The following is a 14301-nucleotide window of genomic DNA, read 5'->3' on the forward strand; positions in this document are numbered from 1 at the left end:
CAAGCAAGAAAGGTAACAACACTATTGTACAGAAAGCTAAGTATGACTTATGAAAAGAGATTGGCTCTGCAAGCTAAAGACAACCCAAAAAAATTCCATCATTATGTTGCAAGTAAAAGAAAGAAAAAAATGAATGAGGAAGAATGCAGATGGTATGTGGGTGACAAATGTAGAAGAGATCATTCAACTAGTGAGTGTCCATTATGCTAAAAGATATCAACTTAATGTATGCAACACTGAACTTAATACTACCTCTACACTGGCAGAAGAAACTCGGGTGTATGAGGAGGAGGTACTAGATATTAGACAAACTGAATATGGCAATAGGAACTGATGGAATCTCAGCATGGATGCTAAAAGAATGTTCAGCTGAATTATACAACCAGGTCATCTATTTGACCTGGCTGTATAATTTGAGCTAGAGATCAGATCATGGTGTTTAGTAGATAGGCAATTGAAGTTCAGGGGGTCAAAAAGCAAAAACTGTAAATACAACTCAAAGGATAATTGCAATGCTGAAATGACTGACATGTAAGAATAAGGAAATCATTTTGTCTCTTTACAAGGCTTTGATATGACCTCATCTACACTACTGTGCACAGATCTGGTCTCCTGGTTTCCAAGGTGAAGCAGATACAGTGGACAGTGAGCAAAGGAGAGTGTTCTCAATCTCCTCATTATCTACATTGGAATGTAGATAATGAGGAGATGGAATGTAGATTGTGAGGAGACTGAGAATTTGTGAACTGCAGACAGGAGAAAGAGAAGTGATATGACAATGAACTACAAATTTCTGAAAGGATACCAGATAATTTTTTTTTATTTTATGGAGAGTGAGAAGAGGATGAGAGAGCATCCATGAAAGTTGAGAATCAATGCAGTCAAGAAAAGGGATGATAGCTAGATTTTTCTTACATAGAGCAGTACATGACTGGAATAGCAAGCCTTTGGAGGCTGTAAGTGAGGATTATTATCATCACTCTCAACTTCCAAGGACGCCCTCTCATCCATTCCCCACCTGCTATAAAATGAAAAATTCCACCTATTAATATTATGTATAAATCTTCCAAATGTTTGTAAATCTTAATCTCATAATCTACATTCCATACACACCTCTTTCTCCTGTTTGCTAGTGTCTGCAGTTTATAAATTTTCAATGTCTTCATAATCAGTATTCCATAATCCTGATATCATTTTTAACATACTCTCCACTGTGTCAAAATCATCATAAAAACCAGGAGATCAAACCTATGCACAATAGTCCAAGTGGGATCTTATCAAGGCCTTGTAAAGAAACAAAATGACTTCCTTATCTTTACATGCAAAGGTTTGTTTCAGCAAAATAATGATCCTCTGAGTTGTATTTTTTTTTTATGTTGAGCCCATACACGATAGGTTGGTTAGTCAATCTTCAGTACTGTGTATGAGTTAGTGGGTTGGGAAAGGAGAAACTTCTTTACATTTGATTTAAAAGCCTGTACATCACTGTATTCCTTGGGAAAACACATAAGAAGGAAGACTGTTCCACAATACAGCAGTAGAAGGGATGAAGGAGGAAGAGGAAAAAGAAACTTGTTCTGTGGGTTTGAGGGTGTACTTGTGAAGGGGCGTCGGGTAGCAGCTGCATGTGTTCCAATGAACTTAGTACTGAGTGGGGAAATTACTGATGCTATTTCAGATGTACATTTGCTATGGAAATATTTATAGAATACACATGCCACAGAAACCAAATGCACGTGTGAAAGTGGGAAAAGCGAATTCGTAAGAGATGGGGTATTAATCAATCTAATTGCCCTCTTCTGTAATAAGTCAATCATTTCAAGGAGAGCTCTTAGGGCTCCACTGAAATATGAGATCAGTATTCATACCTGGGTGGACGTAATAGCTGTTCAGAGATGAAGTAACATCTTGGGCAAAAGAGAAATCCTAGTTTTTCAGAAGCTGAGGAGGTAATGGTTGTAATGTGTTTATGCAATTCTAAGAAGAGAAATCTCCTCTTGTCTGGATATTTGAGTATTGCCAAATATATTACTGGGAGAATATGGTTCTTTTTTGTGAGAAATAAGGAGAACTGGGTTTTGCTAGCATTGATATTGATGAGGTTATCTGAACACCATTGGAGGATGGCTTGGAGATCAGAAGGCAGTGGTGTTGATGTTCTGTATGCTGAGGTGATTTGTGTAGAGCAGGGTTTCCCAAACTGTGTTTCACAAGAAGTTCTCCTGGAATTTGTCATTTTAGTTTTCTAAGCATTTTTCATGAATAAATATTTTATAGTGGAAATATTCTGAGGAGAATAATATTCGTGAATATGTCGAAAAGCTCAGCCCCAGAACACCTAATAATATCTGTGAATCGTTAATTTTCACACATCGAAACCTTTAACATTTGGGAAAGGGAATACCACTGTTTATGATGGATCATAAAAATTGCCTGCAAGTGGATTATAAGAATGGGCGGTGTATCCTCTGTTCTCAAAACTGAAGGAAATGACATCTGTGTAGCAAATGTCAGTGACCAAGTGGTATATTTTTAAATATGGAAATATTCATGAAGTATCGTTAATTTTCACACATCGAAATCTTTCAACAATTGGGAAAGAGAATACCGCTGTTTATGACCGATCATAAAAATTGCCTGCAAGCCAATTACAACACTGGGCTGCTTATCCTCTGTTCTCAAAACTGAACGAAATAACATCAGTGTTGCAAATGTTAGTGACCAATCAGCAAAGAAGTATAAAGAAAATTTTTCCACTAAAATTGAAGATCAAGCTAGTCTGTATCCGTTTCTCAAATCTAGTAATATTGAATACTTTCTTTGCAAGTTCGTATTGTAGGGTGAAAGTTTCGAAACCATAGTGCCATGATTTTTTAAAAGTAATAGGCTTGCAGATTTAAATTTTAATATGAAAGAGACAAGGGACTTTGTTTAATTTTGGTATTAAGAAATCTCTTATTGAAGGTGTTTGTGACGCAACACATAGTGAGTCATCCACCACCAGCCTACAAAGCGATCTCCAGGATGTACAAAAGGAGGGGAAAACTGGCACACTGGAGAAAAAGTCTGCATTCACTTGTAAGTACTTATAATAATATTATAAATTTTTGGCAATCAGAATGAGATATGCCAATGAAAATCAGCACAAATTAATTTAATGACGTTTATGTTTACTTGATGTTTAATTATTAATTAATGATCAATTATTAATTAATAATAAAAAATCAGCTAAATTAACAATTAATCATTAATTAATACATTACAAAATAACCAATATGTTCCATGAAAATTTCAGGATTTGTGAAGTGTTCCGTCATAGGAAAAGTTTGGGAAACGCTGGTGTAGAGTAAAAAGTTTATCAAGTGAAAGGGGATGTGTTGTCATCTGCAAAACTGTATTGGGTTGAAATTCAAACTGAAATAGGTCATTGATATATAACAGGAAGAGGATTGGTGAGAGAACAGAACCATGTGTAAACCCGGCATTAGGTGAATGGTGAGAGAATAAAGAACCATCTGCCATCACACTTAGTGTGTGTCCACACAGAAAGCTGGCAATTCAATTACAGAAGTCCTGGGACAGACCAAATGATGGGAGTTTGTTTAGTAAACCTTTGTACCAGGATGTACAAAAGGAGGGGAAAATTTGGAGATATCAAGTACAACTACTTGAGATTCACCAAACTTCTCCATGGCATTTGTTCAGAGATAGGTGACATATGCGAGTAGATCTCCCGTGGATTGGCTGTGATGGAATCCATACTGGTGGTTGTTTATTAGCTGGTTACCTTCGAGGAAGTGTAGGAGTTGGGAATTAATAGTTCACTCCATTGCCTCTGTGTTGAGGCCATCTTCAGAAGTATTTTTATGTTTATCCTGCTGTGTATGCACATGATTAAAACATTATGACCAGTATTTATAAGAATTCTGTTAATTGCAGACTCAGCAACTAACAGGCTCAACTAACTAACAGCAGATTGATCCTGTCTTCTTGTGAGAGTAAAAAACACAAGAAAAATTTTGAGCTGAATTGACACTTAAAAAATATCGTTAAATTAAACAATGAGGCCTAAATTAGTTTAAAGAACTATAGAACTATGCCTCCAGTGGTCACAGTCCTGATTAATGGTGAAATCTAGAGTTCTAACTCAGAGAATTTGTGAATAGTTTTGTGGATTGGTTTTTACAGTTTAAATAAACACATCATACTGCTGCCAGAAAACTCACAAAATCTGTTTCTATAAAAATTATATCACGCATGAAATACCTCTCAAAGAGACTGTGCATGATTTTCTTCAAGAAGTCATTACAATGCAATCCTCTAGTGAAATGGAGAGGTCAATCTTCAGGTTTATTATTATGTCTCAACTGTGATGGCAAACTGTTCCATCCCAACTCCCATTTTGATAAACTTATTATTATTATTACATGACACCTACAAGGAGTCCAAAGACTCATCAAGAGAAGGCACCTACTCTACAACTCTCCATTTCTTATGAAGACTAATAACATGTTAAGAGCGATAACTTAAATTCCAACATTTTAACCTTTGCATTCAGGTTATCATTTGGAGTACACACATACAGAGAGAGAGAAAACAAGTTGCATTACAATTCATCCAAGTAACACTAATTTGGTCAACCATTAACATACTGTTGAAAGTTTTTTCACTTGGTTATACTATAAATTAAAGATGCCAAGAAATTATATTCCTGGTTTCATCCATTATCCAAGTGTAAGCAAACAAAGTTTGCATGTGAAGTAATTTCATGACTGGGCAACTCGTATACAGAGGCTAAATGACCACATTCCTTGCTTAGTATTATCCCATAATGCAACAAACATATCCTTACAGACATGTATAATGTTATGCATTACAAGAAGGGCCACTACTCAGACCGGTTTTGACCTCAGTTGGAGCCAAACCCAGAAGTGATACCAAGGTTGAAGTAATGCAGAAGTCATATTTTGTTATACAAGTTGCCAAAAGGTACCATACTTTATTACTAAAATACTCTGGATTAGAGATAGGTGTTGAAAGTTTTTTCACTTGGTTATACTATAAATTAAGGATGCCAAGAAATTATATTCTAGATTTCACCTCTTATCCAAGTGTAAGCAAACAAAGTTTGAGCATGAAGTCACTTAATGACCTGGGTTACATGTATATAGAGGCTAATGACTTCACATCAACTGCCTTAGTACATAAAGTAACACACATATCTTTGCAGGCATGTATAATGCTATACATTATGGGAACAGCACATACTTTGGAAATGAAAACTATTTACTTTCATTCTCAACTTTGGGGACATGAAAGAGGTGTGATTTTCATTTGGAAAGCAATGCTGACCAAGGGTTTCAACGCATGGAGAAATCCATATTAATATAGTATAATAAATTGCCTTCCTGTGGAGGAGAGGGAAATCACAAACGATCCCATGTTTAAACAGAAGTGCAGAGCTGATATTTCAAAAATAGCAATTACATACAATAACTAGGTATATTTATACAAAAAGAATTAAGTTTAATAAGTTGAATAGCACCCAAGCAGCAGTGATCTGCTTTCCACCCAACTTCTTATTTTATGCTCATTCCAAAGCTAGTGATTATGAAAAGCTCAGAGACGGCTTGCAGCTGCCTCCTGGGCTTTTCATAATCACCAGTAGTACAACACAGGGTTCCAGAAATTCAACTGGAACAGAAATTCAAATTCAAGTGGATTTATCCACTAGCCACAAAAAATTTACTTGACCAAGATATTGGTCTACTTTGTATAAATTTTGTTATAGGTGATATTTTTTTAAAAAAACTAAATGTTATGATGACAAAACAAAGTAATATATTCTTTAATTTTCACCATACATAACTTAATTATACAGAAATGTGCTTTCCTTCAATGTGGGTTTAAAAATACCACAACACAGCTCATCACAACTCAGTTTGTGTTTCCTTTTGTTTATTATCCATAATGAAGGGTGAATGTATATTAATTATCCATAAACAATAATTTAATAGGAAAAAACAAATAATAAAATTCATGAAAACAAGAAAGTAGGTGGCACTCAATGGCCAGACTCAATTTCCATGATATGCTCAGTCACATGATCCAGTCTTTGCAAGATAATTGTATTTAATAAATAACAATATTAAAAAGGATTTTCATTATGTAACATTTTGAAACATTTAATTACAGTAAGCTAATTCATGCTGAGCTGTGAAAATGAGATTAAGACAATACTATATTACAACTGATCACTTACTTAAGGAGTAAAAGTATTGGAAAAATAAGATGCATAGATATACTACAGTATTTAATTAGGCTATGCCAATTTTAATTTTTGTGTTTATAATTATCAGTTTATTTTCTTAATGAGATTATATTGAAAAATGCACAATATTTTTTTTTTAAATAATAGATTATCTATTACATATGTTGTGATTACTGTATATACGTGTAAGGTTCATATTGATGAATACACTGATTTGATTAAAAAATTATTTCTTGGAAGTGATAAGTGTATTTTAATTTAAATGTATTCATGATATAAAACATTTACTTATTTTCTCTCACACTTTAAGTGTGTGAGATTTACTGTTTTCAAGTAAAATGGTGTAACTATAACATGAAGCGGTGGCTCATTTTTCTCGCTTCATGACTGAAATGAAAACTGCAAGTGAGAGAGAAAGTGAGAAAGTGTAGTAGAGCATGAGTGGAGTAAAAAAAAATACTATACTGCTATGAGAGAAATGGGGAGATTTTTGGAACTTTATAGTGAATATTTATGAAGTTTTTCTTTTTATATGAAAGAACATTTAAAAGTTATCAATTCTTGTGTCAACAATGGCAACAGGACAACTGCTGGAGGAAGAAGATAGGTTGGTTAAAAACTCAATGGAAGGTTGAGTTTTTAATGTTCATTCTTTCTATACAAATTAGACTTTCATATAGAAAGAAAAATAAAGTTCTAAACATTAAAAGGACAGAAGAAAGTGATGATGACAGGTTTACATTACAACTTTTAGAGAAACTGACAACTAAAATTGTAGGTGTTTTTGTGAGTCATTAAAAGAGAATTCTTTTAAAAAAAAAAAAAAAGAGATGTCAATGAATTCTTTAAATTCATTAGTATCCACCTGTGATCAAATAATTTGAGAGTGAATGAAATGATGGTTTGTAAAAAAAAGTGTAAATTATGCAAAGAAAATAATATATACTGAATGTATTTAGAACGAAGCTGAAAATTCACTGGCCACTTGTCTCTGATAACTTGCCTGTGGCAAGTGGGTGAACAAATTTCTGGAGCCTTGGTTAAGTCCTCACATGGCTAGTAACCACCCAGGTAATCAAATCACTTCATGGTCACTCTCACCAACCAGAGGAAGATTTGACTCCTTATTTATAATAACATCCTTTGATGATCTGATCAAATCCAAGGCATTAAATCCTTACATGCTGTCAGGACAACTACCTGATAGTTGTCTCCTCTCCACTCAACTATTTCCGTCTGTCTTGCACACTCATTCTCGCATTCTCTACACTCATGCTACCCACGTATTCATATCCACATATTCATTGTTTATTCATAAGCACCACTTTAATCATCCTTCCTTACTCTTCAGCTCTTCCACATTACTTCTTACATGCTCAGATCCATTCTCTGCACTCATTACTCTCCCTTCCAGCAGCAGTCTCTCCAGATAAATATTAGATCAATGATTCACACCAAAACCATTCAAATGAAGTACATCACTCATACAGTTCAATTAATTTTTCAAACTCATCCCACACATTCACAAACTGCATTCCTTTTTCTTCATACTACATTCCTTTTTCTACATTTGCACTACATTCCTTTTTCTACTAACATTCATAATCTCTGCTCTCCATCTCAATTTATCACTGTCATATCTGGGCAATACACTAACTACCTCTCCTACCACACTTATTTTTTTTATAAAATATGAAAAACAAATGAAAAGTTGAGAAAAAAGTGAAAGGCTGTCTCTAAGTATGTGTGTGTGTGTGTGTGTGTGTGTGTGTGTGTGTGTGTGTGTGTGTGTGAGATTGTCCTTCACATTCATACATTCATCCATACAAATATATATATATATACACACACACACTCTCCCCATATGGAGTGGGACACCATGGGAGAAATAGATGTAGCCCTCCACAATGGAAGAGGACTTCACCCAGCAGTGGGATAAGATACAGGCTGAATATCAACTTATAGTTACAATCAAAGTAGCATGAAGTTTAAAGTCATGAATGAAGTTGTGGATGAGTCTTGAGCCACACAAAAAGAATCAGGATGGCATTCCAGTCTCACTTTAGGCACATTAATAATTAAATAATTACTAAATTAAGCAATCAGATGCATGAAGTATTTCAGGTATCAGAGTGAAATATAAACAATTAGTTCAAGGAAGCAGTTAATTTAGATAGCAGTAATATTTATGCTTTTCCATGCACTACGTATCTTTGGTTCTGGACTATCTCATGTGATACCATGAAGACTGAATGTTCTATGAATTCATTGATATATAGAAGGTAAGTGAGTTGAATATAGTATGGTAATAGCAAGGGCTATACAAGAGTTACCCTCCTACAAAATATAGTAAGAAACAAACTGGGTAAAAAAAAATGGAAATAACACACAAAAAATTTTTAACAGCACACATTTATTCTGAAGTGTGCAAACCTCAATTAACAGTCAGAAGAGTGGAGCAAATAATAAATCATACAACTAATAAATAACCTGATGTGAATAATTAGATGAGTATCACTCATGCTTTTGTTTAATGGAAGAAACAGATGAAAAGGGATAACAACTAATTAAGTATTATTAAGCTAATATTTTAGCTTAAGCCACCAAGGTATCTTCTGAGGCATAAAGATAAGAATACACACATTCACATTGACACCTAGAAGAAGAAGAATAACAGAACGAGTACTATTCACAATCCTAAGTGGGTGTCCTCTATACGTCTGGTAAGGAGATCTAGAATGTTGAACCAAAGATTTCATAATAACAGTTCTCAAAATTTTTGGTTGTGTGAGGCAGCCATATTTATTTAAGGTGAAATGATAAATTCACAAAACAGTCTCTCCAATTTAAATCTACATCTATATAATAAAAAGTGTTTTTCCATTGAACATAATGGGCAGAGCTGACTGCTACTGAGCACCTCCCCAAGTGGCATACAGGGGAATGACTCCCCCAAATATGAAGGATAGCTGAGAAATAAGCAAAAGCAATTCTGACAAATAATCATTCATGGAGCAACAGAGGTAACTGCTAGTAGGGAGGGGGGAGGGGATAGCAACTCGGTCTCAACCAAAACCTCATATTATCCTATGACAGCAGCATGGCATGGGAAGTTCAGTGCTGCCATTTACTAGTTCCAGCAAAGCTAGAGAATGCTCTCTATAGGGGCAGCAACTGTTGAGCACCCTTCATCAGTCAGAAGAACAAATGTGTTGTCAATAACAGAAGGATCTGGCAGGCAGATGATTTGGCATATCCTAGTCAAGGATTGGTTATTGCTGCAACTGTAACAGAGGAGTGACAAGCTAGTTACAGTATCTGCATACTATATCCACTGTTATTCATCATCTCTTTGGATCACATTATGAAGGAAAGCAGCATTAGACATGATATCAAAATTGGAGATTCATCCCTAGTTATTTACTTTCCTTCATAATGTGATCCAAAGTTATACTTTTAAATAAATCCAGTACAGATTTGTAGTATTCCTTAACTAAAATGAATAACTGCTGTAAACCTATGGAAAATGTAAAGCATTTCAACTATATAGATACAATTTTTAGTGAAGCTGGTAAATTAAATATGGAAACAGACAACAGAATTAACAAAGTTACTATTACAGAGTCAAATGAATAAATTTATATGGAATAGGAGAGAAATTAGTCAGAACACTAAACTAGCAGTATACAAGACAGTGTTAAAGTCAAGTTAGAAGTAAAACAGTTGATCAAAGGCTGGATACCACACATAAGAGAGTTCTGAGAAAATTTATAAGCATAAACATCTGGAAAAATCATATTAAAAATGATCTTAGGAAGGAAGCTGATATTGTAAACATTCAGGAATGTGTGAACAGAGCTAGCTAATCTCAGATCACTTAAACAGAATGGGAGAGGAAAAATTAGCAAAGCGGGTGTTTGATGTCTGGAAAAAGACCCAGAGGAAGAACAAGATCTGGGTGAAATGATGCAGCTGGAAGTGCTAAAAGACCAAAATATAAGCTCTGAGAATATTGAAGTCCTGCTTTATTATGAGATTTTATATCAGATATAATAATAGAATCTGCAAGAATAATATCAGATCTTAGCTTTGCTCATGCATTCCTGAATGTGTGGGCAAAGCTAATCTCAGGTCACTTAAACAGAATGGGAGAGGAACGATTAGCAAAGCAGGAGTTCAATGCTAGAATGGCAGGAAAAAGACCCTGAAGCAGATCAAGATCTAGGTGTAATAAAAAAAAATAAGTGAAGTCCTGGCAGATAACTAATTTGGAAGAAAACTGTCAGGAAGTTAGTAATAATGTAAACTGTTCATCATTTGAGGATAACATGAGACATTTGATGATGATATCAATACTCAGACTCCCAATAGCACAAATGGCAGAAAAGTGGCAGTAAGATTATTCTATACATAACCTTGAAGAATTCTCAAGTGTTGTTAAGATGGCTGACTCACCCCACCTACACTGGGATTCACAAAAACAAAGTCATATACTGTGAAATGCTGAGTACATGACTGAGGTGTAGATGATGTAAAGGAGTAGTGTAGAAAGAGTTTGAAGGATTTCAGTCATATGGCAATAGAAAGAACAGTGACAACTACAGCAGACATCAATGGGCATGAAAAGGAATGCTCACTAAATGTTACCACTGAATTGTTTTTTTGTGCACTGTGTGGAAGTTCACCTGAGTGCACACTGCACACTTGAAAGAGTGCATAGCATAGCTAATTATTGCAAATTTATCAACATCTGTAGGATGCCAGTTTATTTTATTTATTATTACTATTTGTGTAGAATTCATGTAAGACGTGTTTTGGCATAGCACACTGCCAAAATAAGCAGCATTTTATATCAAATATTTCAAGTACTTTATGTATCATTCGAGTATATACCGAAAATGCACATATTAAAGGCATATTCTATAGCAGTTTATAGAATATCCCTTTTAAACCCATTTCTATAAATTGTACCCCCTTGTTTTTAAAATAGCTGTTTTTAAATAGTGACAGTTATTGTTCCATAACTAACGTTTTGCATTTTGTTTACTTTACTTGTTTTTCCACCATCACTGATTATTTTTCATGTACCTCTGAATGGCTCAGCACATACCCCCGGGGGTACATGCATCACCGGTTGGGAACCAATGTTCTATAGAATAAAAAAAAATGTTTAAATATAAAGAAAAAAAATGCAAAAATATTAAAATTACATTAAATTTCAAGTTAGCATTTTATAAAATATGATTAATCAGAAATACTGCTTTCAGCAACTTTATAAATTGGTAATGGCAAACTATCATATATGAAATAGACAAAAAAAAAACATATATACATATATACTTTCATAATCTGAGAGCCAAGATCATCACCATCTTCGTCAACCTCATCATCTTCATCATCTATCCATTCTACAAAACACTGCTGCTGTGTTTTTTTCCAATCAATATGTTTTGATTGAAGGTACCGATCAGCCAAGGTCAACCATAACTAGGAAAGCAGTAAATGAAAAAAATTTTTTTTAAAAAAAGAAGAAATACTAATGAAGATATCACATTAATCACATGAACAAAATTATTTCTTCTGAATTAAGTGGTCTAGTAACATAACCAGTTTTGCTTCAATTGTTCTGTTTGTTAAGATATGAATTGATTGGTGTTTCATTTCGTGGTTCATAATATCAACATATGATTACATACAGAAATAAGATCAAATACAACCATTGATGGTTCCAAATAATCACTGAAAGTTTACAGCTTGATTAATACCCTTTATGTCTGTAATTATATTTATTCAAAATAAGACAAAAAGTATTCCTGAATGGAAATTACATTTTATATAAGCGCTTCCAATACTCAGGAGGGTGACTTCACTATTCATTGCCAAATTGTATTTTGCTATAGTTGAAGGCTTTTATCAGGAGGTATATAGATGTATGTATGCATAGGCATGCATGCATGCACACACAATATTTAATAGACTAAAATTTACACAGGCCTACATGTCAAAATGTTTTTTTTTATTATAGTAAATTTTCTCACGTTGATCTAAAAAATTTGCTTCTTTCAGTCAAGATACTTAAAGAAGCACTCACCAATCTCGTCTAAAGTATGCATTCTTGTATATAACGGACTAATTCTGGCAAGTGGGGGGGGTCAGTTAAATCAAAGTTTATTATATAATAAAGTAGATTTTCTGAATGCATAAGCTGGCACGCGTTAAAACTGCCATATCAAGTCATGCTGCACGACAAAAAAAAAAAAACAATTACAGCGCGATTGGCATGATCACATGCTAATCATTTGCTGAACATTTTACGAGCAGTGACTCGTTTATGTCAGCTAAATTACTACGGTGCTTTTCCAACATATGATGGCCTATTTGCCAAAATTTGTTAAAAATAACAGGAAATTAATAACAAAAAATAACTTGTTAATTTAATTATAAGCAAATCTTGGTTAAAAGCATTTTAAAATTAACAGGGAATTAATTTTCAAATGTGACATACAGACCGGAAATTTTGTCTGTCAAATTAAGATTTGAATCTTAATTTGACGGACATCGAGGGTTTACTGTACTTTTATATGGTTACTAGCATCAGATCTCTATGGAGTCAGACTCATCACAGGAGGTACATATTATCACCCAAAAAGCTCATCAGACTATGCCTTATTCAATGTGTCTACATTCACAACACTCATTAATGCATTCCACTCAATAACCAAACACTCCCCCCACTTCTACAGTTTTGGGGGATGGCCTGTTGTTCTACCCATCTCTCTCTCATTCTATGAAAAATTTCTTCTGTTAAGAACCCCTGACCAACTTATATTTCTCAATCACATCCTCTCTCCTCCTCCTATTCATGAGGCTTTGCAAATTACATTCCCTAAATCTGTTTTCATATCTCACATTCCAAAGGTCATTTACCAACTTTGTGAATCTTCTCTGAACCATTCTAACATATCCTATTTACTAAGAAAACCAGGTGATCAAATCTGTGCACAATAATTCATATTAAACGTGATCAAGTCTTTGTTCACGCGGTTAGCCTAGTGGCTTTGCACTTCGCAACCATATGCCTGGGGAAGGAGTGTCCCAGGTTTGATTCCCGTCGAAGACATGAGGAACCTGATGATCTTCCTCAGGCATAGCCAAGTTAGTCTGTCTTGGGCACGGGCAGTAGGGTTTTTTCTGCCAGTTTATCTGCCATTTTTCATCCCACAAGCAGGCAAACCGGCCCTGTGAACATAAGCTTCTACAGCCAAAAATATATCTTTCCCCCCCCCCCCCAGTGGCAGACTAGGCGACAGGTCGGTTGGGAGTGGTACTAACAAGTAGTCGCATCTAAGTAACATGTGGACCCTGCATAGGAAGTGGGAATAACGCATAGATCAAGTCTTTATAAATGGAACTACAACTTCTTTATTTCTGCATGTCAAAGTCCTCTGCATCATTGCCATTATCCAATAACTTGTGCAATGCAGCCTCTAAACTTCAGGTCCTTGTCCACCACCACTCCCATATCTCTCATCTCTTCTACCTCCTTCAAAATTTCTTCACCAAGCAAAGTGTATACTTTGCATCCCATCACTGTTTACCAAATTTCAGAACCTTACACTTTGCAACACTGAACTGACAGTTCCACTCACCTGCCCACTCATAAAATCTATTCAAGTCCTCCTGTAAGTCCACAATATCTGTTCGATGTCCCTTTGTTCTTCCAATTTTGCATTATCTGCAAACAGCTGCATATCACCAGTTAAACTCAATCTCAATATCATTAATACACAAGTTGAACAACAATGATCCCAATACAGATCCCTGCAGCAGCACATCACTAGTGACTTTCCTCTTTCAGGATACTGCACCTTCACAACTTTCTAATACCTATCTGACAGCCAGTCACTAATTCAACTCACTAGTGTGTTATTCAATTCAATCCATTTCAATTTATTTGACAGATTGTCATGCATAACAGTCTATCAAAAGCTTTTACAAAATCTAAGTATACCATTATATATGCATCTCTC

At 34.8% G+C, this 14301-nt stretch overlaps 1 protein-coding gene across 1 annotated transcript in view; it reads right to left on the reverse strand.

The window, feature by feature from the left end:
* The window catches only part of LOC150095406 (TBC1 domain family member 30), a 366057-nt gene that overhangs the window by 237695 nt on the left and 114061 nt on the right, over window positions 1–14301 (reverse strand). The window contains exon 3 of the mRNA XM_090410388.1: window positions 11612–11758. Coding sequence (XP_090266514.1) covers window positions 11612–11758 — 147 coding nt within the window. The remainder of the gene's footprint in view (window positions 1–11611; window positions 11759–14301) is intronic.

This window comes from Typopeltis vanoorti, chromosome 20 (genome assembly GCF_054136105.1).
Source record: "Typopeltis vanoorti isolate ZY-2024b chromosome 20, IOZ_Tvanoo_1.0, whole genome shotgun sequence".
Taxonomy (NCBI): domain Eukaryota; kingdom Metazoa; phylum Arthropoda; class Arachnida; order Uropygi; family Thelyphonidae; genus Typopeltis; species Typopeltis vanoorti.